General features: G+C 41.7%; 1 protein-coding gene across 2 annotated transcripts in view; it reads right to left on the bottom strand.

Moving 5' to 3' along the window:
* Positions 1 to 24,566, bottom strand: part of pnpla7b (patatin-like phospholipase domain containing 7b) — a 382,057-nt gene that overhangs the window by 189,998 nt on the left and 167,493 nt on the right. For both annotated transcript variants that reach the window (XM_068012742.1, XM_068012741.1), the window contains exons 20-21: positions 11,268 to 11,381; positions 3,236 to 3,311 (exon numbers count right to left, since the gene is read on the bottom strand). In XM_068012742.1, the coding sequence (XP_067868843.1) occupies positions 3,236 to 3,311; positions 11,268 to 11,381 (190 nt within the window). The remainder of the gene's footprint in view (positions 1 to 3,235; positions 3,312 to 11,267; positions 11,382 to 24,566) is intronic.

Below are 24,566 nucleotides of genomic sequence, written 5' to 3' on the forward strand. Positions count from 1 at the left end.
GGACAGAGCATACAAATCTAAGAGTAAATGAACAGATAAGGCTAGTGGTTCCAAAGATAATAAAAGGACAAAACTAAAGGCTCTGTATCTGAATGCATGTAGCATTCGAATCAAAATAGATGGACTGAGAGCACAAATAGAAATAAATAAGTACGATCTGATAGCAATTACAGAGACATGGCTGCAGGACGACATAGATTGGGAGCTGAATATTGAAGGGTATATAGCATTTAGAAAGGACAGGAAGCTAGGAAAAGGCAGAGGGGTAACTCTGTTAATTAATGATGGTATTAGTGCAATAGAGAGGAATGACCTAAGTTCAGGAGACCAGGATGTAGAAGCAGTTTGGGTAGAGATGAGAAATCATAGGCAAGAAGTCACTTGTGGGAGTGGTGTACAGGCCATCTAGCATTAACCACATCATAGAACTGGGTATAAAGAAATGTGGCAGCTTGTCAAAAGGTACAGCGATAATTGTAGGCAATTTTAACCTACATATAGACCGGAAAAATCAGAAGGGCAGAGGTAGCCTAGAAGAGGAGTACATAGAATGCTTTCGGGATAATTTCTTGGAACAATATGTTCTGGAGCCAGAGAACAGGCTATACTAGACCTGGTATTGTGCAACGAAACAGGATTAGTTCGTGACCTCATAGTTAAGGCGTCCCTAGGTAGCAGCGATCATAATATGGATGAATGTTACATTCAGTTTGAGGGAGAGAAGAGTGGATCCAAGGCGAGTATTTTAAACTTAAATAAGGGCAATTATGAGGGCATGAAAACAGAGCTAGCTAAAGTGAACTGGCAAATCAGGTTAAGGGATAGGTCAATAGAGATGCAGAGGCAGACATTTAAAGGGATATTTCAGAATACACAGAACAAACACATTCCAATGAGAAAGAAAAGTTCCAAGGTTGGGACCCACCATCCGTCGTTAACTAAAACAGTTAAAGATAGTATCAAACTTAAAGAAAAAGCCTATAATTGTGCAAAGTTGGGAGGCAGGTCAGAAGATTGGACAGAACATAAAAAATAGCAAAGAATCACTAAAAGATTGATAAGGAAGGTAAAATTAGAGTATGAGAGAAAGCTAGCTAGAATTATAAAGACAGTAAGAGTTTCTATAGATATTTTTAAAAAATGAGTTAACAAAGTGAGCACTGGTCCTAGAGAAAGTGAATCTGGGGAATTAATAATGGATAATAAGGAGTTGGCAGATGAATTGAACAGATATTTTGCATTGGTCTTCACTATTGAGGATACAAGTAACATCCCAGTATTAGCTGCAAGTCAGGAAATGGAAGGGAGGGAGAAACTGAAGAAAATTATAATCACTGAGCAAATTATTGGCATTGTGGGCTGGCAAGTTCCCAGGTCCTGAAGGACTTCTTAAAAGAAGTGGCTAGTGAGATAGTTGATGCGTTAGTTTTAATTTTCCAAAATTCCCCAATTTGGGGAAGGTTCCGTTAGATTGGAAAATAGCCAATGTAATTCCTTTATTCAAAGAGAGAGAGAGACAGCAAGCAGGAAACTACAGGCCATTAGCTTAACATCTGTCCGCTAGAAATTGTTAGAAGCTATTATGAAAGTCAGTATAGCAGGGCATTTAGAAAAATTTGAGGTAATCAGGCAGAGTCAACATGTTTTTGGGAAAGGGAAATCATGTTTAACCAATTTATTGGAGTTCTTTGAGGGAGTTACATGTGCTGTGGATAAAGGGTAACCAGAGGATGTACTGTACTTAGATTTCCAGAAGGCATTTGATAAGGTGCCACATCAAAGGTTATTGCAGAAAATAAAAGCTCATGGTGTAGGGGGTAACATATTGGCATGGATAGAAGATTGGCTAGCTAACAGGAAACAGAGAGTAGGCATAAATGGGTCATTTTTTGGTTAGCAAGATGTAACGAGCGGTGTGCCACAGGGATCCGTGCTGGGGCCCCAACCTTTTACAATTTATATAAATGACTTAGATGAAGGAACCGAAGGTATGGTCACTAAATTTGCTGATGACACAAAGATAGTTAGGAAAGTAACTTGTGAAGAGGACTTAAGGGGGCTACAAAGGGATACAGGTAGGTTAAGTGAGTGGGCAAAGACCTAGCAAATGGAGCATAATGTGAGAAAGTGTGAAATTGTCTACTTTGGCAGGAAGAATAAAAAAGCACATTATCTAAATGGTGAGAGATTGCAGAGCTCTGAGATGCAGAGGGATCTGGGTGTCCTAGTGCATGAATCACAAAAGGTTAGTATGCTGGTGCAGCAAAGCTAATAGAATGTTATCGTTTATCGCGAGGGGAATTGAATACAGAAGTAGGGAGGTTATGCTTCAGCTATACAGGGCATTAGTGAGACCATATCTGGAGTACTGTGTACAGCACTGGTCTCCTTATTTAAGGAAGGATGTAAATTCGTTGGAGGCAGCACAGAGAAGGTTGACTAGACTAATACCTGAAATGGTCTGGTTGGCATATGAGGAAAGGTTGGACAGGCTAGGTTTGCATCGCTGGAGTTTAGAAGAGCAAGAGGTGACTTGATTGAAACATATAAGATCCTGAAGGGTCTTGACAGGGTGGATGTGGAAAGGAGGTTTCCCCTTATGGGAGAATCTTGAACTAGGGGTCACTGTTTAAAAATAAGGGGTCGCCCATTTAAGACAGAAATAAGTAGAAATTTTTTCTGAGGGTCATGAGTCTTTGGAATTTTCTTCCTCAAAAGGCGGCGGAAGCAAAGTCTTTGAATATTTTTAAGGCAGAGGTAGATAAATTCTTGATAAGTAAGGGGGTGGAAGGTTATCGGGGGGAGGTGGAAATGTGGAGTAATTAGTTCAGCCATGAACTTATTGAATGGCGGAGCAGGCTCGAAGGGCCGACTGGCCGACTCCTGCTCCTAATTTGTATGTCCGTACGTACTTTGCACGGTTATTGAAGTTGGTAGGATCAGTCAAATTAAGGGTAGCAAACTCCATCAAAGTTCTTTTGTTAACAATTTAAATGTTAAGAGAAAAATACCGTTACACTTCCAGGGAAAAGGCCCATTGTTTTATATACTCTTTAAAAAAAAAAATAAAAGGGTAATAGTTCTGTAAGTTACAATTTTCTCATTTAAACATAATTTCCAATGAGTGGAGGGCTATTCTCCTCCCTCACCCCCAACAGCTTCGGAGAAAAATCTCAACTTGTCATTCAATGAAATGAGGGGAAAATATGTTAGTGCTGTTAAAGCCCTTCCTTACCTGCTAATGGACCACTGACTTGCTGCAAGTTGCCAAGGATCTTCTGGCCAAGTAGGTGAATGAGTCGTGTAACCACCTAAAACCAACCACCAATTCATGAGTGTTCACACTGTAAAGCCTAGATAAAATTCACTGAAGATATAGCAATTTCAACAATAACAACTTGCATTTATATAGCACCTTTAACGTGGTAAAACATCACAATTCAGGGAATCAAGGTAGCAATCAATTGGTGTACAAATAAAACTGCTCAACTTTAAAGATAGAATAGCATTTCTGCTATTTTAAGCACGACTACTACTTGTAACACAGGAGGCAAAGGACACTGCATACTTCAACCACTGGAGCCAGTGTTATCAAACAGAATTTAAAACCGAACACCAAAATCAGAGGGCCCAATTCCTTGTGATTTCCACCACAGCCCCCTTTCTAGTAATTCGGGCACACACCTGTTAAGCTGAGAAAAGCCTGTCCATGCCTACTGCTCTGAACTGGGAAGAGGAAAGCCATTCCATCTCTTAATTTAATTTGTTTGAGGACTGATCAAGATAAAGGATCACTTGCTATTTCAGGCATCGACTGTCTACATGATGTACTTTTAAGAGATAAGCGCCCTCTACTCTGCCCCTAGCTCATGAGAACACTACTACAATACAGTGTGACAATTCTTCTATTTCACACACTAAACATCCCTGGCCTTGACTGGCTGATGTAGATCAGTGCCCAGTTCTGTGCTTTATGCTCAAAACCACCAGGACCCAGGTTGAGACTCTCAAATTCATTTTACATTGGACCCTTACAGCCAGCAAACAGGAGAGACCTTAATCTCATCAGTCTTGTCTGAATTTAAACCCAGGTACCAAAGGTGAAAGGCCAGTGTCAAACCCACAGCACCATTCAGTACCTCAAAGCTCCTTTCAATGCTTCATACAAAGAATCTCAAGAAATGTTTGGATGAAATAACCCTTCAGACCATTTGATCGATCTTCCAAACATACCATAGAATTATACAGCACAGGAGACCATTCAGCCATCATGCCTGCTATCTCTTTGAAAGGGCTATCCAATTAGTCTCACTCCCCTACTCTTCCCCCATACCTCCGTAATTGTCACAAGAAATAGGAGAAGTAGACCATATAGCCCACCGAGCCTGCTCCACCATTCAATATGATCGTGGCTGATCCTGGGCTTCAATTCCACTTTTCTACCTGCTCCCCATGTCCCTTGGTTCCCTGTCAGACCAAAAATCTCTCTATCCCAGCCTTAAATGTATTCAACAATGCAGCATCCACAACCCTCTGGGGTAGAGAATTCCAAAGATTCACAACCCTTTGAGTGCAGTAGTTTCTCCTCATCTCAGTCCTAAATGATCGGCCCCTTATCCTAAGACTGTGCCCATGTTCTAGATTCCCCGACCAGCGGAAACAATCTCTCAGCTTCAACTCGATCAAGCCCTTTCAGAATCTTGTATGTCTCAATTAGATCGCCTCTCATTCTTCCAAACTCCAGAGAATACAGGGCCAAATTACTCAGCCTCTTATCATAGGACAACCCCCTCATCCCAGGGACCAATTTAGTAAATCTTCACTGCACCACCTCCAGTGCAAGTATATCCTTTCTTAAGTGTAGAGACCAAAACTGCACACAGTATTCCAGGTGCAGTCTCAAATAGGCCCTGTACAATTTTAGTAAGACTTCTTTATTCCTGTGCTCCAATCTCCTTGCAATAAAGGCCAGCATGCCATTTGCCTTCCTAATAGCCTGCTGCACATGTATGTTAACTTTGTGCATTCCTTGTGCGAGTACACCCAAGTCTCTCTGAGCATCAACAGTTACCAGTTTCACATCTTTTTAAAAATATTCTGCTTTTCTATTTTATGACCAAAGTGAACTTCACACTTCCCTACATGATACTCCATTTGCCATCTTGCAGCCCACTCACTTAACCTGTCTATATCTCTTTGCAGCCTCTCTACGTCCTTCCCGCAGCTTACCTTTCCACTGAGCTTTGTATCATCAGCAAACTTAGATACATTACTCTCTGTCTCTTCATCCAAGTCATTAATAGAGTGTAAATAGCTGAGGTCCCAGCACCGATCCTTGTGGCACCCCACTATTCACTGCCTGCCAACTTGAAAATGCCCCATTTATGCCCACTCTCTGCTTCCTGTCTGTTAACCAATCCACTATCCACGCTAATATATTACCCCAACACCATGAGCCCTTGTCTTGCCTATTAATCTTTTATGTGGCACCTTATCGAATGTCTTCTGGAATTCAGGTATACAACATCTACTGGTTCCCCTTTATCTACCCTACTAGTTACATCCTCAAAAATTCTAATAAATTTGTCAAACAGGATTTCCCTTCAGTAAAACCATGCTGACTTGTTCTAATAATACTATGCTTTTTCAAATGCATTGTTAATAATAGTTTCCAGCATCTTCCCAACGACTGATGTTAGGCTAAATGGCTTAACTGTTCAAGTCCCTTTGAACGTTATTACTGAATCTGCTTCCATTACCCTCTTCTGGAAGTGGATTCCAGATCATAACTTGCTGCGTAAAACAATCTTCCAGTTAGCTTTCAAACATTCAACTTAACAGAGACTAGATTTAACGCGTGTCCAAAGGATGATAGCATTGAAGTGACGTCCTGGATTATGAGCTCAAGTTTTAGCATAGAGCAGGAATTCTACTACAGCAGCCCAAGAAATGCTTTACCTGTGGATCTTCCCTGTGTGCAAGTATTTGGTATCTGCTATCCACTTTCCATGATCATAGCTCTGATCCAGAAGCTAGTAATGTGGAGTTCATGGGTGTGAATCCATTACTCACCACTAAAGCACTACTAGAATTTATTAGAAAAGATGCTTTCAAAAGCAGACAAAATTTTAGTCATGCAATATTGAACAGTACAATATACCTATAAAAACATTTCAGCTCTTGTATTTAGAGTCATAGAACATACGGGCAATCCCTTCACCCTGAGCTCTTTGCAGTCACCGGCTCCTGAGAATGCACAATTCTGGAGCACAGCAGTCAAACGTTCATCTATTCCAGACTCATTATTCCCTCAAAACCCTGAAGAGTGTCCCTCCCTTTCAGCTGACAGCATGAGCAGTGCAATGCACAGATTTTAAATGGAATCTTTATAGATAATAAACAATCCCAACACAGTGTATTTTAAAAACTCTATCACCAAATAAAAAAGACATGCTTAAACTTAAATATAGGAGACAATGTAAATTCACAGGAATTGCTGTACTGTGTGCTGTACAATATCTCAAATATTTTAGCCAATGTATACGATCACTGGCAGGCCCTCAAAATTAGCAACAGTTTTAATAACTTCTGGTTTCAGTTAACGTGTAAAAGCATAATCAGACCCAGCAGTCAAGACTATATACTGCAGAGGAAACACCCCTTTCCAAACAATGCATAGTGCCCTTCCATCCCCAGACAAGTTAACAGTGTGCTTCCCATTCCACACCCCAGCTCCATTGCAAGCAAGGTTCACAGTTCCATTCCATAAGAACATAATTGGAGCAGGAGTAGGCCATTTGGCCCTTCAAGCCTGCTTCACCATTCACTAAGATAATGTCTATCATAACTTCACCTTCTCATGCTACCTGCATAAATCCTTAATTCTCTTAGCATCCAAATGTCCATTGATCTCTGTCTTGAATATACTCTAGAACTAAGCATCCACAGCTCTCTAGGGTAGACAATTCCAAAGATTCACAACCCTTTGAATGAACAAGTTTCTCTTCATCTCAGTCCTCAAGAGTCAAGCCCTTATTCTGAGACTGTGATCCATAGTTCTAGACTCCATGCCTCTTAATCTTCTAAATTCTGGGGATTATAGGCCTAGTCTACTCACCAGGAATTAGTCTAGCGAACCTTCGTGACACTTTCTCCAAGGCTAATATATTCTTCCTTCGATAAGGAGACCAAAACTGTACACAGTACTCCAGATGTGGTCCATCCGAGGCCCTACCTAATTGTAGCAAGACTTCTTTACTCTTATACTCCAATCCCTTTGTAATAAAGGCTAATATACCATTTTCCTTCCTAATTACTTTCTGTACCTTCATGTTAACTTTCTGTGATTCGTATACAATGATACTCTGGTCTCTCCAAATACCATTTCCCAGTCTCTCACCATTCCTTCACCGCTAGCCCCATGCCCAGGAAGTTTCACAGTGTGCTGCCCATTCCCACAGCCCATCTCAAATCCCAGACAGGTTCACAGTGTGCTATCCATTCCCCCACTCCTAGTTTCATTCCCAGCCAGTTTCACAGCGTGCTGCCTATTCCCACGCCATCAGCTCCAACCCAAACCAGTTCACAGTGTGCTACCCATTCCCTCGCTCCCAGTTCCATCCCTAGACAGCTTCACAGTGTGCCACGTATTCCCTCACACTGCAAGCACGGATGATTCTTCAGATTTGCACATTACAGGGAGTCTCTGAAACATTATTCCAGTCCTGGAGGGTTCATGCAGTCACATCTACTTCCATGAAAACGATGGCGATCTCAACCGCGCACACACAAATTTCTCAGGAGCATATGCCTGCCATTTTCTGAACACTCTTATTTAGCAAAACAACAAAAGAGAATGCTTCAGCATTCAACTGAGATGACTCAGGCCACTGTTACCATGGAAACAAAGCCCCTTGCTGCGTATGCTGAATGTCTCCAGAAATGTCACATGCATCATTCAAATAAAACTTCTAACCTTTCACAGTACCAACTTCTCAGCACAGGCCTCTAATAACTATGGTAATGAATGAGCAGCCAACCATTTTTGTTCAAGTACCCAAAGCTACACTGAGGTCTAATTAAAAATTGATAATTAAAATGTAGAATTAAATCATCAGTGAACTCAGCAAACTTTAATCCACACTCAAGCGCATGTAATGACAATCAGACCTTGCAATACACGCAAAATGTTATTCAGATCATCACTGGACCCAAAGCCCCTTCAGAATAACTATTCAGGGTATAGAAAAGCAGAAAACACCGGGAATTGCCAGGAAATAGACATGGAAGGCAGCCTTCCCAGTTTTGACAGAGGAAATACACCTAAATAAGAACTTGTCTTCAGATGTTGATGGCCTTCTCACACAGAACATACAGCAAAGAAATTGGCCATTCGGCCCCACTGGCTCAAGCCATTGTTTATGCTCCACATGAGAATCCTTCCATTCTACTTCATCTCACTCCCACCCCCCCTCCCCCACCACCCCCCTCAGCATATCCTTCTATTCCTTTTACCCTATGTTCTGATCCAACATCCCCTTAAAAGCGTCCACATTATTCACCTCAACTACTCTATGATACCGAGCTCCACATTCTCACCACTCTCCGGGTAAAGAAGCTTTTGAGACAGTTCCAGCATTTAGCTTTTTAATTTTAGGGTTCCAGCATTTGCAAGTGATATTTAATTATTAGCATGGTAAAAGAAAACTGACATATTTATAAAGATTCACAGTAAAAACAAAATGAAGCAAATGGAGAGCACCAGGCTGCTGATTCTGGGGTAGAGGATGGGTTGTAGTAATTTGGTTTCCTTAATCTCTTTCAGTGCAAATTGACTTAAGAGAACATAAGACTCTTCCTACATTCACATATTGCCAAGTGACTGCACCTGACTTTCTGTGCCAAAGCATTCTCTGATCCATAAACTAGAACCCTTTTTACAGCCCTTCCCACACTGCAGAGCCTCGTCTTCCCCCCACCCCACGATAAAGTTTGCAGAGTTAACGGCGAACGGAACAAATTCTTTAGTTTTGCACTTGGCCGTCTTTCCCTGACATCATGAAATACTTGCCAATGTTTATTTCAACACAGGAAGGCAGTCACAAAATCCATAAAAGTAAATCCCACATGGCAGAGCCCAATTTGCAGCCCTTCATACAATAATAAGGATCACACCTTGCTATCCATCGTAAATATCAAAGGCACAAAACAAACCCCAAAGGCTGAAGGGCCACTCTGATGCAGAGGGTGTCAGTCTTCACATGCAGCATTGCTTCACACTTGGTGTGGTCCTCCTTTTAAGTCACATTTATAGCAACCAGGCTTTGGCTTCTTAAGGTAAAGCTGAACTGTCACTGCTTGTATACCAAGAGTTTTTATGTTATGCTAGTCATAACAACGTAACACTGCCAATTTTGCAGTGATACCCACTTTGCCACTGGTAGCAAGGTTGATTCAAAAATGTGGTCTCGTAACCATGGCTGCAGTTGGGGCCCTGTACAAACGTTCCCAGCACACACGGATTGGCTTACTGCCTTCTTCCACTTGACAAGAAGCCACAGCTACTCGTGCGCATTGCAACTAAAAGTTCTGTTAGCACCATACTGATTGTTGTAGTATAGCTGCACATAATGTTAGGTTTTGTATTAAACCTAATATTGAAAAGAATAAGTTCATTAGCGATAGTCAGCACGGTTTTGTGACGGGTAGGTCGTGCCTCACAAACCTTATTGAGTTTTTCAAGAAGGTGACCAAACAGGTGGATGAGGGTAAAGCAGTGGATGTGGTGTATATGGATTTCAGTAAGGCGTTTGATAAGGTTCCCCACGGTAGGCTATTGCAGAAAATACAGAAGTATGGGGTTGAAGGTGATTTAGAGCTTTGGATCAGAAATTGGCTAGCTGAAAGAAGACAGAGGGTGGTGGTTGATGGCAAATGTTCATCCTGGAGTTTAGTTACTAGTGGTGTACCGCAAGGATCTGTTTTGGGGCCACTGCTGTTTGTCATTTTTATAAATGACCTGGAAGAGGGTGTAGAAGGGTGGGTTAGTAAATTTGCAGATGACACTAAGGTCGGTGGAGTTGTGGATAGTGCCGAAGGATGTTGTAGGGTACAGAGGGACATAGATAGGCTGCAGAGCTGGGCTGAGAGATGGCAATTGGAGTTTAATGCGGAAAAGTGCGAGGTGATTCACTTTGGAAGGAGTAACAGGAATGCAGAGTACTGGGCAAATGGGAAGATTCTTGGTAGTGTAGATGAACAGAGGGATCTTGGTGTCCAGGTGCATAAATCCCTGAAGGTTGCTACCCAGGTTAATAGGGCTGTTAAGAAGGCATATGGTGTGTTAGCTTTTATTAGTAGGGGGATCGAGTTTCGGAGCCATGAGGTCATGATGCAGCTGTACAAAACTCTGGCGAGACCGCACCTGCAGTATTGCGTGCAGTTCTGGTCACCGCATTATAGGAAGGATGTGGAAGCTTTGGAAAGGGTGCAGAGGAGATTTACTAGGATGTTGCCTGGTATGGAGGGAAGGTCTTACGAGGAAAGGCTGAGGGACTTGAGGTTCTTTTTCGTTGGAGAGAAGGAGGAGGAGAGGTGACTTAATAGAGACATATAAGATAATCAGAGGGTTAGATAGGGTGGATAGTGAGAGTCTTTTTCCTCGGATGGTGATGGCAAACACGAGGGGACATAGCTTTAAGTTGAGGGGTGATAGATATAGGACAGATGTCAGAGGTAGTTTCTTTACTCAGAGAGTAGTAGGGGCGTGGAACGCCCTGCCTGCAGCAGTAGTAGACTCGCCAACTTTAAGGGCATTTAAGTGGTCATTGGATAGACATATGGATGAAAATGGAATAGTGTAGGTCAGATGGTTTCACAGGTCGGCGCAACATCGAGGGCCGAAGGGCCTGTACTGCGCTGTAATGTTCTAATTCTAATAAACACTGATAGTGCACACTCTGCGGTGAAGAACAGGTTCATCTGCTCGAGTTTGACCCACATAGAAAGTTCCAAATCTCAGCTAGAATAAGGTGCACAGCCTAAGGTGGAGTCTTTGGTGGAGGGAGGGTGGGTGGTAAGAGATGATGAACAGACCACGTACACACTCAAAACAGTTCGCTTAACTCTTCCTGATTGAGAGGTGGTGCAAACTGGCCAAGTTTATGCATATTATGTGAGAAAGTACTCTTTCAGCTTGGGGATCTGGGTTCTAAGTGATGATACACCTACAGGGAATTTTGTTTTGTGAAGTGACATGCTTTTCTTACCTGAGGGTACCTGCGCTTGATGGAGTTCAAAGCTCCTTCAGGAAGTTTGGCTAGCTCAGAGTCTCTCACTGCATGCACTGTGGTGGCAGAGGGCTGACGAGTAAGGGCTTCTACCTGTGTGAGAGGAAGAAAAACAGGAACCATTAGGAATAAACTTTACTTGACTTATAACCTTTGGCACTCACCTGCAGCAGCCACTGTGGGGAGTTAAGATGATAAATTGTAGTACCACATCATAGCGCAATGATATTTGAGAGTCTAAACCTCTCAAATCTCCACATCATTTGGAAAATCTTCCAGTGCATTGATCACAAGAGCTTGGCCACTCTGGACAGGACAACTGACTAACATAAGCGTACGGTGACTGGAATAATTTGAATCCAATCCAGACTGATGGTATAAGCATTTCCTCTATGTGCTGGCTGTAAGAGTCCCAAGTGAAATTAGATTGCCACAGTTCCAAGCCAATTGCAAGTGGGTGCAACTCCAGATCAAAAGACTCCCCACAATTTATTAATCAGCAATCTTACTCAGAGAGCTTAAGGATCAGTTGTCTGGGCCCCAAGCTCTGGAATTTCTTCCTTACATCTTTCTGCCTCTCCACCCCACTTTCCTCCTTTAAGACACTCTTTAAAACCTACCTCCTTGACCAAGCTAAACTAATATCTCTATGTGGTGTGGTGTTATATTTTGTTTTAAAATGCTCCTGTGAAGTGTCCTGGAATGTTTATTGCATTAAAGGTGCTATATAAGTATAAGTTGTTGTTTTTGTTGGACAATGAATTGGGAAACAAACACATCGCACACTTCCATATCATGCAGCAAATACAGAAGGAGCTTTAGTCTGCATCTGGCTATGTTGCAATGAGAACAGAAAGTGCCAGAAATACTCAGCACGTCTGGCAGCATCTGTAGAGAGACAAACAGAGTTAACGTTTCAGGTTTACAACCCTTCTGATCTAGCTATGTTGTACCTGACCTGGGAGCACGGGATACTAAAGGTTCAAATTCGCTAACAATAATATCCTCAGAACAAGGAAGGCCAAAATAAAATCATTACAGAAATGAGCAGTATGAAGTCCATGGTGGCAGGGACATTTTTATATTGCTTCTGACGTGTTGCATGTCTCAAAGCACTTTACAGAATGGAAAGAAAAAGTGATCAAGCAGGAGGGGAATAAAGGGAAACACAAAAAACAAACCACGGTGGGAATTTAGCAAAAGCATTAACAAGCCAGTGTTTTTTAAGGATATTTTTGAAAGCACTGAAGGAGTTGATCAATACATTAGTTCACATACTATCCTCATACACTGAGTTGCCAATCTTAGCCAGGGTAGGGAGGTGACAATTTGATGGGGGTGGTGGGGAGGGGGGGGGGGGGGGGGGGTCGGGGAAGGAGGCTGAAGCAAGGAGAGAAATCAAAGGTAGAGGTTTCAGAGATGCTTAGAGGATGTGTAAACACTGGAAAATGTGCAGAGGGTTGAACTGTGAGGATAGATTCAAAAGGCTCGACTTCTACTACCTGCAGAGTAGATTGTTAAAGGAAGAGACTTCTAAACATACAAAAGTGATGAACAGGAGACAACCAGCTGGTCCATCAAGCCTGCCTCACCATCAAGATGCCTTAAGCATCATGCTTCACCTCATTAAAATATATTAAATAATAAACGGCTGAGCTAAGGTAAATAGTGAACATTACTTCACAGTAAGGCTATGTTCCTCTACCTCCTTCCCCACATTAAAAAGTTTCCTCAAAATCCTTTTCTTCAGTTGTGCCTTTTGTTATATTTCAGAATGCTTGAAGGGTAGAACTGGAACCAGTCTTTACACACTTAGAAGCTTTTATATACAGAGATGCATGTTAGAAACATGTACCTCCTAGCCCAACCAGTTTCAGTCTGTTCCTATTTATAGGAGCACAAGTGAACCTCAAGCTAATGCCCACCAACTGCATACAATTAATGTACAATTACGATCTTTGCTGTGCCTCTCTACCTCCACCCTCTCAAATACTTTCCCTCTGCTCACAATTCCTTGCAATTTAATGTAAAAGGTTTTGAAATGTCTTTATGTGTTTGAGGAGAGTTACAGAAATGCAAGTAGTTGTAATAGGACCAAAGATTCCAAGAAATCCAATCGGGAAGTCAGAAGAAACTTCTTTATCCAAAAGGTGGTGAGAATGTGGAACTCGCTACCACAGGGAGTGGTTGAAGCAAATAGCATACATGCATTTAAAGGGAAGTTAGACAAGCAGATGAGGGAGAAGGGAACAGAAGGTTCGATGATAGATTTAGATGAGGAAAGATGGGAGGAGGCTTGAGTGCAGAATTAACACTGGTTGGGCCATATGCTTGTTTCTGTGCCATATATCCTACGTAATCCTATGTAATAAATGAGATAAATAAATTTAGATTATACATTAGAATGAACTACTTCACACATAGTGATAAATGCCTTGAATAATCTGCCAGACAAGACAGCTGAGATGCAGACTTTGGAGTGTTCAACACAGTGCAATACCAGGCTGGGAGAGTTAGTATACTGTAAGAAACATAGAAAATAGGAGGAGTAGGCCATTCGGCCCTTCAGGCCTGCTCCACCATTCAAAAAAGATCACAGCTAATCGTCTCATTCAGTAGCCTGTTCCTGCTTTCTCCCCATATTCCTTTGGCATTAAGAAGTATATCTATCTCCTTCGTGAATATATTTAATAATGGCCTCCACTGCCTTCTGTGGTAGAGAATTCTACAGGTTCACCACCCGCTGAGTGAAGACATTTCTCCTCATCTCGGTTCTAAATGGCATACCCCGTATCCTGAGACTGTAACCCCTGGTTCTGGACTCCCCAGCCATCGGGAACATCCTCCCTGCATCTAGACTGTCTAGTAGCCTGTTAGAATTTTATAGGTTTTTGCGAGATCCCGTCACTCTTCTCATTCTAGTGACTATAGGCCTAGTTGACCCAATCTCTCCTCATACATCAATCCTGCCGTCCCAGGAATCAGCCCAGTAAATCTTCTTTGCACTCCCTCCAAGGCAAGAGAATCCTTCCTCAGATAAGGAGACCAAAACTGCACACAATACTCCAGATGTGGTCTCACCAAGGCCTTGTATAACTGCAGTAAGACATCCTTGCTCCTGTACTCAAATCCTCTTGCAGTGAAGGCCAACATACCATTCACTTTCCTAATTGCTTGCTGCCCTTCCTAAGGAGGATAAGGCTCAGAGGATTGCATAGGCTTTTCTTGGCCTCAATTTGTCTTACATTCTGACTTTGAACAAGAAATACAGCCGCAAGTCTGTGAACTCCAGGTCAACAAAGAATTGATACCCAAGGACATGCTTTTACTAAAATTCACTCTTGGGATGTGGGCATCTCTGGCAAGCCCACCCGTAGTCACTTGAGAAAATGGTGGTGGGCCATCTCGTTGAATGGTACAGCCCTCAACCTGTTCATCAATAGGTCACCACATTCCTTTAATATATCGCGTTGCAGCCGCTGAACGAACTTGACTTACAGGCTTCGCAATGGCTCCAGTTGTCACACTGATATCGTTCCACAACATGAAAACTTTAACACAATCGCAGTAACAGTCCAGGCAACAGATGTCCTTAGACAACATTTTATAGCCCTATGCTGAATAACACAATTAGTTTGATTGACAATTCGCTGTTTTCTGCCTGAAGCAACCCACAGCCCTATAACCAACAGTATAATTGCAGTACATAGAGACCAAAGATTACATAGATTGTAGGAAAATAGCTGCCAAGTAAAAGTTACAAGAAGCATAGAAACATAGAAAAGCAGAGGGTAAACAAGCTGCAGCTAATGTGCAGCATTCACAAAGGGCCCCAGCCACATCACAACAAGGTGCTGCAGGTGTTTTTTTTGGGAAATCCTTTCAAAGTGTGTGAACATACATATTCAAACATCACAAGCTTAAAAGAAAGCCCATTTTAAAAATGTGGTGTTGGTGTATGGTTTTAGTACCATTTGTTAGCACAACATTCATGCTTTGGTCAAACGATTTAGCAAACCAGAACAACTCCTCCATTCCCTCATTGCTGTGTACCACTGACAGTAACTCAAAGGGCAAGCTGCTTGCTTCTAGGCTTTTCTTATTGCTACACTTACTTCTGTGCACATCAGAGAACAGACAACATGAAAGGGAGGAAGGAAAAGAGAGGGCGGAGCATGCACGTGGACCTCCAATACGCTCTTTCCTACTTGCTTGGCCCCTCCAAATATTTTTCTTTAGCTCTGCATCCATTATTCTCTGATTACACTCCCGTGAAGCACTTTGAAATGTTTTTCTTTGTTAAAGCCTCTATATAAATGCAAGTTCACAGAATCTCAGAATTTGTTGTTGTCTTTCATGCCATACATCCAAATCATTTTTTTTATAGCTTTTTTGTTTCTCTGCTTTCCACCATCTTCACTCCTTGCTTCTTAGGTCCTTTGTGCCTCCATTTTTCCTCCCAACCACCATATTAATCATCTCAGTTTCCTACCTTTACTTTCCAAACAGCAGTTGTGGTGGTAAAGCGGGGAGGGGGCGGTGCTATTGAGCTCGAACAGCCTATTTTCACTACAGCAGACTAACTCATTTTGGACCATGGAGGAGAATGGGATTGCTCTCTCTTCCCCATCTCTAGAAGCACAGGACTAAGTAGATATATCAAGTATCTGAGATAGGGGAAAGGATCGTTCAAACAACAATGAGATGAAGGACCAGTTAATCTCTTTGCAGTTGCTTTGGCTTAGAAACATGGCAACAAGAGTAAGTCATCTGAACCACAGAGCTGCTCCACTATTATTGACAATTCCAATTATTATATTAATTATTTTTGCAATCTCAATACTTCTCCTCGATACCATTGCTTTCTAAGTACATATGACTCCCTTTGAAACACTTACACCGATTCTGCATCTCTCACTCTCTAGGACAGGTAATTCTACAATCTCTCAACCTTTAGTGAAGACTTTTTTCTTTCTAGGTTCGCGATATATCCTGCCAATTCCCTTCAATATTTTAAACATCTCAATCAGATCATCCCACAATTTCCAAATAAAACACCAAGCATATCCAGTTCCTCATATTAACTCAGTCCCTTCACTCCAGGTATTCTCCTAGTGAATTATTGCTGATCTTTCTCCAAAAGTAAGGTAGCCAAAATTGAAGTTCTCTCAATGAGATCTACCCAATATTCTGTAATAACTCCAGTAGCACTTCTTCGCAATTTCACATTTCACAGCTCTCATGAAATGGGATACAGAACTTTGATCACTTTTACACCTGCAAGCTAGCCTTTACTGTAGCTGGACCTCCAAATCCCTCTGTTTATCTACACTCTTGTGCCTCTAATGCCATTTAGACATTATTTCCATCGGTCATTCTTACTTGTATACTACTGCACACTTTGCTACCTTAAACCTTATCTGTCAGCATTCATTTAATCTATACGCTTTTTGCAACTTTCTGCTCTACTCACAATTCAGTATGATCTGCAAATTCGGGCAGATTCCCATCTATTCGTAAACCAATACACACACTTACATACATTATATATAAAACATAGATATCAACCACCTCGGTTTCTGAATAGAGGGGATTATATGTATGTTATATATCTTCTTGACCATCAGTATCTCAAGGAAAAGTGGGCCAAAAATACACTATTTTGCATTGCATGGTCTTTCCTGATGCAAAATTGTTAGCATTCTCTTTCCCAGACCACTTTTCTCTGGGTAAGCAGTAGTTAAGAGCCAGTGACAGTTCTAGGTCAAATTCTGTTGGATAAAGGATGGCTGGCAGCCTACATCCTGACTTTATTTCGACTGGGTAACCATGGTTTTTGCTCCGAGCTGTTACCTTGTTTCTATTAATGGAAAAAGAAAAACTTGCAGTTATATAGCGCTTTTGACAATCTCAGGATGTCCTAAAGCATGCTATTACTAATGAAGTACTTTTGAAATGCAGTCACTGTTGTAATGTATGAAGCTCCAGAACCAAATTGCACAAAGCAAGGTCACACGGTGTAGTGTGATAATGACCAGATAATCTGTTTTCGTGATGCTGTTTGAGGGATACATTTAGGCCAGGACACCAGAGAGAACTCCCCTGCTCTTCTTTGAAACAGTACCATGGAATCTTTTACGTCCAACTGAGAGGGCAGACCAAGCCCCAGTTTAATACATTATCTGAAAGAAGGCACCTCCAGTAGCGCAGCACTCCCTCAGTATTGCACTGGAGTGTCTGTAGATTTTGTGCTTTTGTAGATTTTGACTTGACCGCACGATCTTCTGACTCTGAAGAGTGTTGGCTATCTGACTAGAAAGTATTATCCTGGGTTTAAGGGGTTGATTGCATCAATGACCTTGGATTAAACCATGCTGTAGATGCTCTTGAATCACTTTTGCCAGGAACTGGCAAGTTGGAGTAACACTGTTATGGAGACATAGCTTTACCAAATGCTAAAGATACTGTTTGTCACAGGGGTAAGAGGACATCAGACATTTTGACCATCAGAGTTAAGAAGATCCCAGGCAAACTACAAGTATTTAACAGATTACACTATATATCAATCACTTTTCAATTATTTAGGATTATAGAATCTCTCTCTAATGAGACACCACCTGCTCTGAGAGATAGCGTCTCCTCAGAAGAACAGGTGGTCTGAAATGATAAGTTGCACTGATTTTTATAAAGCTCCTGATGGTGATGGCTTAAGAGCACGTAGATCACGGAGGCAAATGTGTTAACTAGCATATAGATTAGGAATGAAGTAACAGATCAAGTATGAAATAGAATCAATTTATTAAATAGGTTAAGCAGATCTTCAACCCAACAAGGGAGCAGACAATAAATGATATAGTTAATAGCAACATAACAGAAATAGTTAGCTTCTTGGCAGTAAGGGAGCAACTTGGGAATGGTGATCATAATATGATGATATTGATCAATGGGCTTGATGAGGAGAATGGCAGTTTCACATGGTTTTGGGCTTGAATTGAACTAATTTTGGACAGATGAGGAAGGAATGGCCAACTACAGGATAAAATTGTCAGATGGTAAATGTACAAAAAGTGGGGCCTATTCAAAGAAAGAATTAGTGGATTACAAAACATCCATCTGAAAGGAAAGTGAACTAACACTGAAGAAAAGGAGGTACGCTTAAGGGCAAAAATATCATGGCAAGTCTCATAACTGAGAGGATTACAGAAAGCAACAAATAGAAACCAAGAAAATAATGAGAGCAGAGGGAGTATAAAAAAAACTCAGATGTGACGGAGGATAACTTTTTTTTCTCTTTCACAGGATGTGGGTGTTGCTGGCTAGGCCAACATATATTGTCCATCGCTAATTGCCCTTGAAAAGGTGGTGGTGAGCCGCCTTCTTGATTCACTGCAGTCCATTTGGTGGAGTTACACCCACAGTACTCTTAGGAAGGGAGTTCCAGGATTTTGACCGAGCAACAGTGAAGTAATGGTGATATAGTTCCAAGTCAGGTTGGTGGTTGGCTTGGAGGGGAACTTGCATTGGTGTCCCCATTCATCTGCTGCCCTTCTGGTGGTAGAGGTCGCAGGTTTGGAAAGTATTGTTGAAGGAGCAGTGGTGAGTTGCTGCAGTGCATCTTGTAGATGGCACACACTGCATGCCAGTGGTGGAGGGTGTAAACGTTTGGGGTGCCAATCAAGTGGGCTGCCTTTGCCCTGGACGGTGTCAAGCTTCTTGAGTGTTGTTGGAGCTGCACCAATCCAGGCAAGTTGCGAGTATTCCATCACACTCCTCACTAGTGCCTTGTAGATGGTGGACAGGCACTGGGAAGTTCAGAGGCGAGTTAGTCGCCGCAGAATTCCCAGCTTCTGACCTGCTCTTGCAGCCACAGTACTTATATGGCTGGTCCAGTTCAGTTTCTGGTATATGGTAATCCCAGGACGTTGATAGTAGGGAATTCAGCAATGGTCATGCCATTGAACATCAAGGGGACGTGGTTAGATTTTCTCTTGTTGGAGATGGTGTCAAGAAAACACGATAAGCTAAATGAGGAATTTTTAATTCATCGGTGGATAACTTACACCAAACCTTTCATAGGAAAACTCCTGCAGTTAACTTTTAAAAAAAATTGGCAGCCAAATTGCATCCGAAACACCTTTGCATATTCAAAATATCCACCCAGAGCCAGAGGTTTGAGCAGCACGGACCCGGGACAATGGCTTGCTCTAAGTGATTGAATTACCTAAAATGGCTTCATTAGCAGAACAGTCAAGGCAATCCTAACACTTGGGGGTTTGCTCTTTCAAAGTCAAAGTGTAAATTGGAATCCTGGGGCCTGTGGAGCCAATTCCTAACCCTGAATTTCATTAGAAAGCTCCAGAAAACCTGATGCAGCCATGTGACCGTCTGTCCATCTCGGGGAAAGCTTTTTTTTTCCCTTGGACAAAGAAACAAGCAGTAACTCAGATTGTGCAGCAGCAAAAGGCTGTGTGCCTTTCTCTCTCCAGAAAATATTAAGTTGGAAAACCGTCTGTGACTGTGGACCCTCCAAGCCTACAGACTGCTACAGCCAGAGACCAGGGGAAGAGGGCCAACTACAATTCTGCCTCGAAGAAAACACTGAGCAAAGCAAGCCAGCAAAAAAGTACACTTTGACCAGCCGAGAACTTCAAGAATACAGCTTCAGCTAGAAGACTACCGGATCATCCACTTCACAGACTGGACTTTAATCCAACCACCAAATCTATTTTTCCCTCTGTAATCTATGTGCATGTGTGTGAGAATGTGTAGCGTATTTTGTTTTATTATTTTTAAATCAGGGTTAGATTGTTAAGTATGATAAACTTATCCCTTTCCTGTTTAATCTCAAGAAAACCTGTCCGATTGGTTCTTTCACAATCACAGTAAAGGTAAGTGATAAACCACTCACAGAGGTGGTAAGCACACCCACTGTTTTAAAGGAATCAACCCTGTTCTGGTCAAATAAGAGGAAGGGCAAGAGGGGTGACTGTGACCCCATCCACACTTGGCTGTTACAATGGTCATTGCCTGGCACTTGTGTGTCGTGAATGTTACTTGCCACTTATCTGTCCAAGCCTGGATGTTGTCCAGATCTTGCTGCCTAAGAACACGGACTGCCTCAGTATCGGAGTCATGAATGGTGCTGAACATTGTGCAGTCATCACCGAACATCCTCACCTCTGACCTTATGATGGATTTAAGGTCATTGATGAAGCAGCTGAAGATGGTAGGGCCTAGGACACTACCCTGAGGAACTCCTGCAGTGATGTCCTGGGACTGAGATGATTGACCTCAAACAACCACAACCATCTTCCTTTGTGTTAGATATGACTCCAAGGTTTCTAATAGCACATCAAGAAAAAATGGGCAAGGAAGAGGAGTACCTATTAGAGTTAGACTTAAGCATGACAATAGCAAAGTAGAACAATTTGACAGATTTCTGATTGAATATTTTGCTTCAGTTTCACAACAGTGAAGGAGAATACAGCAATGGAGATTAGCAAAAGGGAAAATCTGACAGGAAAAGTATACAGACAAACATATTAATGACTAGATCAATGGGATTGAAGGCAGACAAACCTTCAAGCCTGGATGGTTTCTACCTTAGGGTATTAAAAGAAATGGGCAAGGAAATTGGGGATACATCGATTACAGTTTTCCAGACTTTGGGGTATCTGCGAATAATACTGAAAGATGAGAAGGTAGAAAACCAAAGTAATTACAAGCTAGAAATTCAAATGTCAGTAATGGGAAAATTGTTAGCGTCTATTATGATGGACAGAAGAAGCAAGCACTGAACAGAAGGAATCAGCAGGGATTTGAAAGGATAGGGTCACATCTAACTAACCTAATAGAGTTCTTTGTTAATGTCACTGAGGGGAATAGAGGAGGATGAACAGATGCCACACATATTGATTTTAGAAAGCATTTGACAAGGATTTGCATTGGAAATTACAAGCTGAAATTAAGGCTCTTGGCATTGGTGATAACCTCAGCACACCGGATAGGAGGTCACAGAACGATACACCACAAAAGGAGGCAAAAAGGAACCTATTGTGCCTGTGCCAGCTCTTTGAAAAAACTATCCCATTAGCGCCACTCCTCTGCTCTTTCACCACAGCCCTGTACTTTTTTTTCCTTTTCAAGTCGTTATAGAATTCTCTTTCAAAAGTTATTATTGGATCTATTTCCAGCACCCTTTCAGCTGGTGCATTATAGATCATAACTCACCATTTTTCCCCTCATGTCACCTCTGGTTCTTTTGCCAATTACCTTAAATCTGTGTCCTTTGGTTAGTGACTCTTCTGCCACTGGAAACAGTTCCTCCTTATTTATCCTAAAGATATTGATCACTAACAAATCTCCCTTTAACCTTTTCTCCTCTAAGGAGAATAACGGCAGTTTCTTTAGTCTCTCCACAAAACTGACGTCTTTCGTTCCTGGTACTATTCTAGTAAGTTTCGTCCGCAATCACACAACCTCACCCACTCATCCATTACATCACCAAAGAACTAAATCAAGTTAATCAAATACAATTTGCCTTTAAAAAAAAAAATCCATACTGGCTTTCCTTTATTAACCCATACTTTTCCAAGTGCCAAATGATTTTGTTCCAGATTAATTGGGAAATAGGAGCCAGAGTTGGAATAAAAGGACATTCTTGAGCAGGTGAATTCTCCCAGCATCTTGGCCAATATTTGTTCTCCAACCAACATCACTTTTAAAAGAGCAGGTTATCTGGTCATTACCATATTGCTGTTCGTGCGAGCTGGCTATGTGCAAAGTGGCAGCCATGTTTCCCCACATCACAACAGTGACTACACTTCCAAAAATAATTCATTGGTTGCACAACACTTTGGGACATCCTGAGCACATGAAAGACACGACATAAATGTATGTTCTTTCTTTGATTAGTTGAGCAGTAACAAGTGGTGTTCCCACCCCACCTCCCACAAGAAACAATGCTGAGATATAGACAGTGACAGAGAGCAGGAATTGTTACCTGATCTGGGACTGAGTGCCAGCACTACCTGAGCCTGGCCACGCTCAGCCATACATGCTACCTTAACTGTGCGTGGTTAAGGAAGTGCTGAAGCTTATTCCCCCAAGCCTCTAGCGGCTACAGCAGACTCTCATTATATGCAGGGAGCAATTAATATTGTGACAGGGATACTTCCTTCCTACTAGTTAGATCATTTTAGAATCATATTTATTTTGCAAAATACCAAGTGATCATCCACTTTCAGATTGTTCAATATTGTGCAATTACTTTTTAATTACTGCGGCTGACTTTAATGTTAGCATTTAGATACCATTACTACAGAACGTCTCCACTCCTACTCTGCTTAGCAGAACCCCAGATAGTGCACTGATTGGTGTGGCTGCTCATTGCACATTCAGCTGGTTGCGTTTAGGTGATAGGTCATTGGAAGTCAAGCTGCTATGGTTGCATGTGTCAGGTGGCCTCTCACAAAAGGGGTCTTAAACGATAGGTTCCACTATATCCCCACAAGGACTTTGCATCCTCTTCTGTTCCTTAACTCTGCTCCTTGAAGTTTACACATATTTCGATCCCTCCTTTTGCCTGCACAATGATATCCTTCATTCCTCCGTTCCAATTTTATCTATCATGATTTATTAGCTCCCAATCCTTCCTGGGCTGCAGCCAGACCTCTGTAATGCTACCACTATCATACCCCTCTAGTTGGATTTGTGATAAATCCTCACATACTGTTCTGCTTACTCATGTCAATTCTCAGTCTTTATCAACATCTGCAGAACCTCGTCTATCCCAACAGGAAATTAATGCAGAATTACAAACAGAAAAACAAAAAATAATAAAGGTCATATGCAGCAAACAACAGTCTGGATAATATTTGCTTTCTAATCATGGCATTCTCAACGATAACAACACACTCAGCATCAACCCAGCCAGGAAGCCATATTCCTAGCCTGGTCATTTCTATTCAAATAAATCCCTCATATGTTAATGTAATAGACTGAACAGGCACTGAAAATATCCAAACTGTTTAGATGCTATGCATAAAAGACTTGTATCTTGTGCATCTGTCACACTTCAAAGTAGTTCAATTTGTTACAGATATGAAACAATTTCAAAAATGAAAGAAATCCAGTAAATTTGTGCTGGGTTCTTTTGACCTGGATCCTGAAATTGACAAGCATCTGGGGGAAGACAGTGGCATAGTGGTAATGACACTGGACTAGCATTCCAGAGACCCGGGCTAATACTCTGGGGATAAAAACAAGAGATGCTGGAAATACTCAGCAGGTCTGGCAGCATTTGTGGAGAGAGAAGCAGAGTTAACATTTCAGGTCAGTGACCCTTCTCAGAACTGGCAAATATTAGAAATGTAAAAGGTTATAAGTAAAGCAGGGGTGGGGCAAGAGATAACAAAGGAGAAGGTGTAGATAGGACAAGGTCACAGAATAGCTGACCAGAAGGTCGTGCAGCAAAGGCAAACAATAAGTCAATGATGTGTTGAAAGACAAGGCATTAGTACAGATAGGGTGTTAACGGACTGAAAATTGAACAGCCGCAAGTACAAACATGAAAAAAAACAGTGGGTAAGCAAACTGAACAAACTAAGATGAAATAAAATAAACACAAAAAAATATATACAAAAGGAAAAAGAAAAAAATAACTAAAAATCAAAGTAAAATGGGGGGGCCCCGTCATGCTCTGAAATTATTGAACTCAATGTTCAGTCCGGCAGGCTGTATTGTGCCTAATTGGTATGTGATATGCTGTTCCTCGATCTTGCGTTGATGTTCACTGGAACACTGCAGCAAGCCCAGGATAGAGATGTGAGCATGAGAGCAGGGGGGAGTGTTGAAATGGCAAGCAACCGGAAGCTCGGGGTCCTGCTTGCGGACTGAGCGGAGGTGTTCCGCAAAGCGGTCACCCAGTCTGCGTTTGGTCTCCCCACTGTGGAGGAGACCATATCTGTCTTGGGATTGCTGCATTGTTCTAGTGAACATCCACGCAAGCTCGAGGAACAGCATCTCACTTGCCGATTAGGCACACTACAGCCTGCCAGACTGAACATCGAGTTCAATAATTTCAGAGCATGACGGGCTCCCCATTTTACTTTTAATTTTAGTTATTTTTTTCTTTTTCCTTTTATTTATATATATATTTTTTGTGTTTATTTTATTTTATTTCATCTTAGTTTGTTCAGTTTGCTTACCCACTGTTTTTTTTCATGTTTGTACTTGCGGCTGTTCAATTTTCAGTCCGTTAACACCCTATCTGTACTA

Source organism: Heterodontus francisci, chromosome 32 (genome assembly GCF_036365525.1).
Source record: "Heterodontus francisci isolate sHetFra1 chromosome 32, sHetFra1.hap1, whole genome shotgun sequence".
In the NCBI taxonomy this organism is placed as follows: Eukaryota; Metazoa; Chordata; class Chondrichthyes; order Heterodontiformes; family Heterodontidae; genus Heterodontus; species Heterodontus francisci.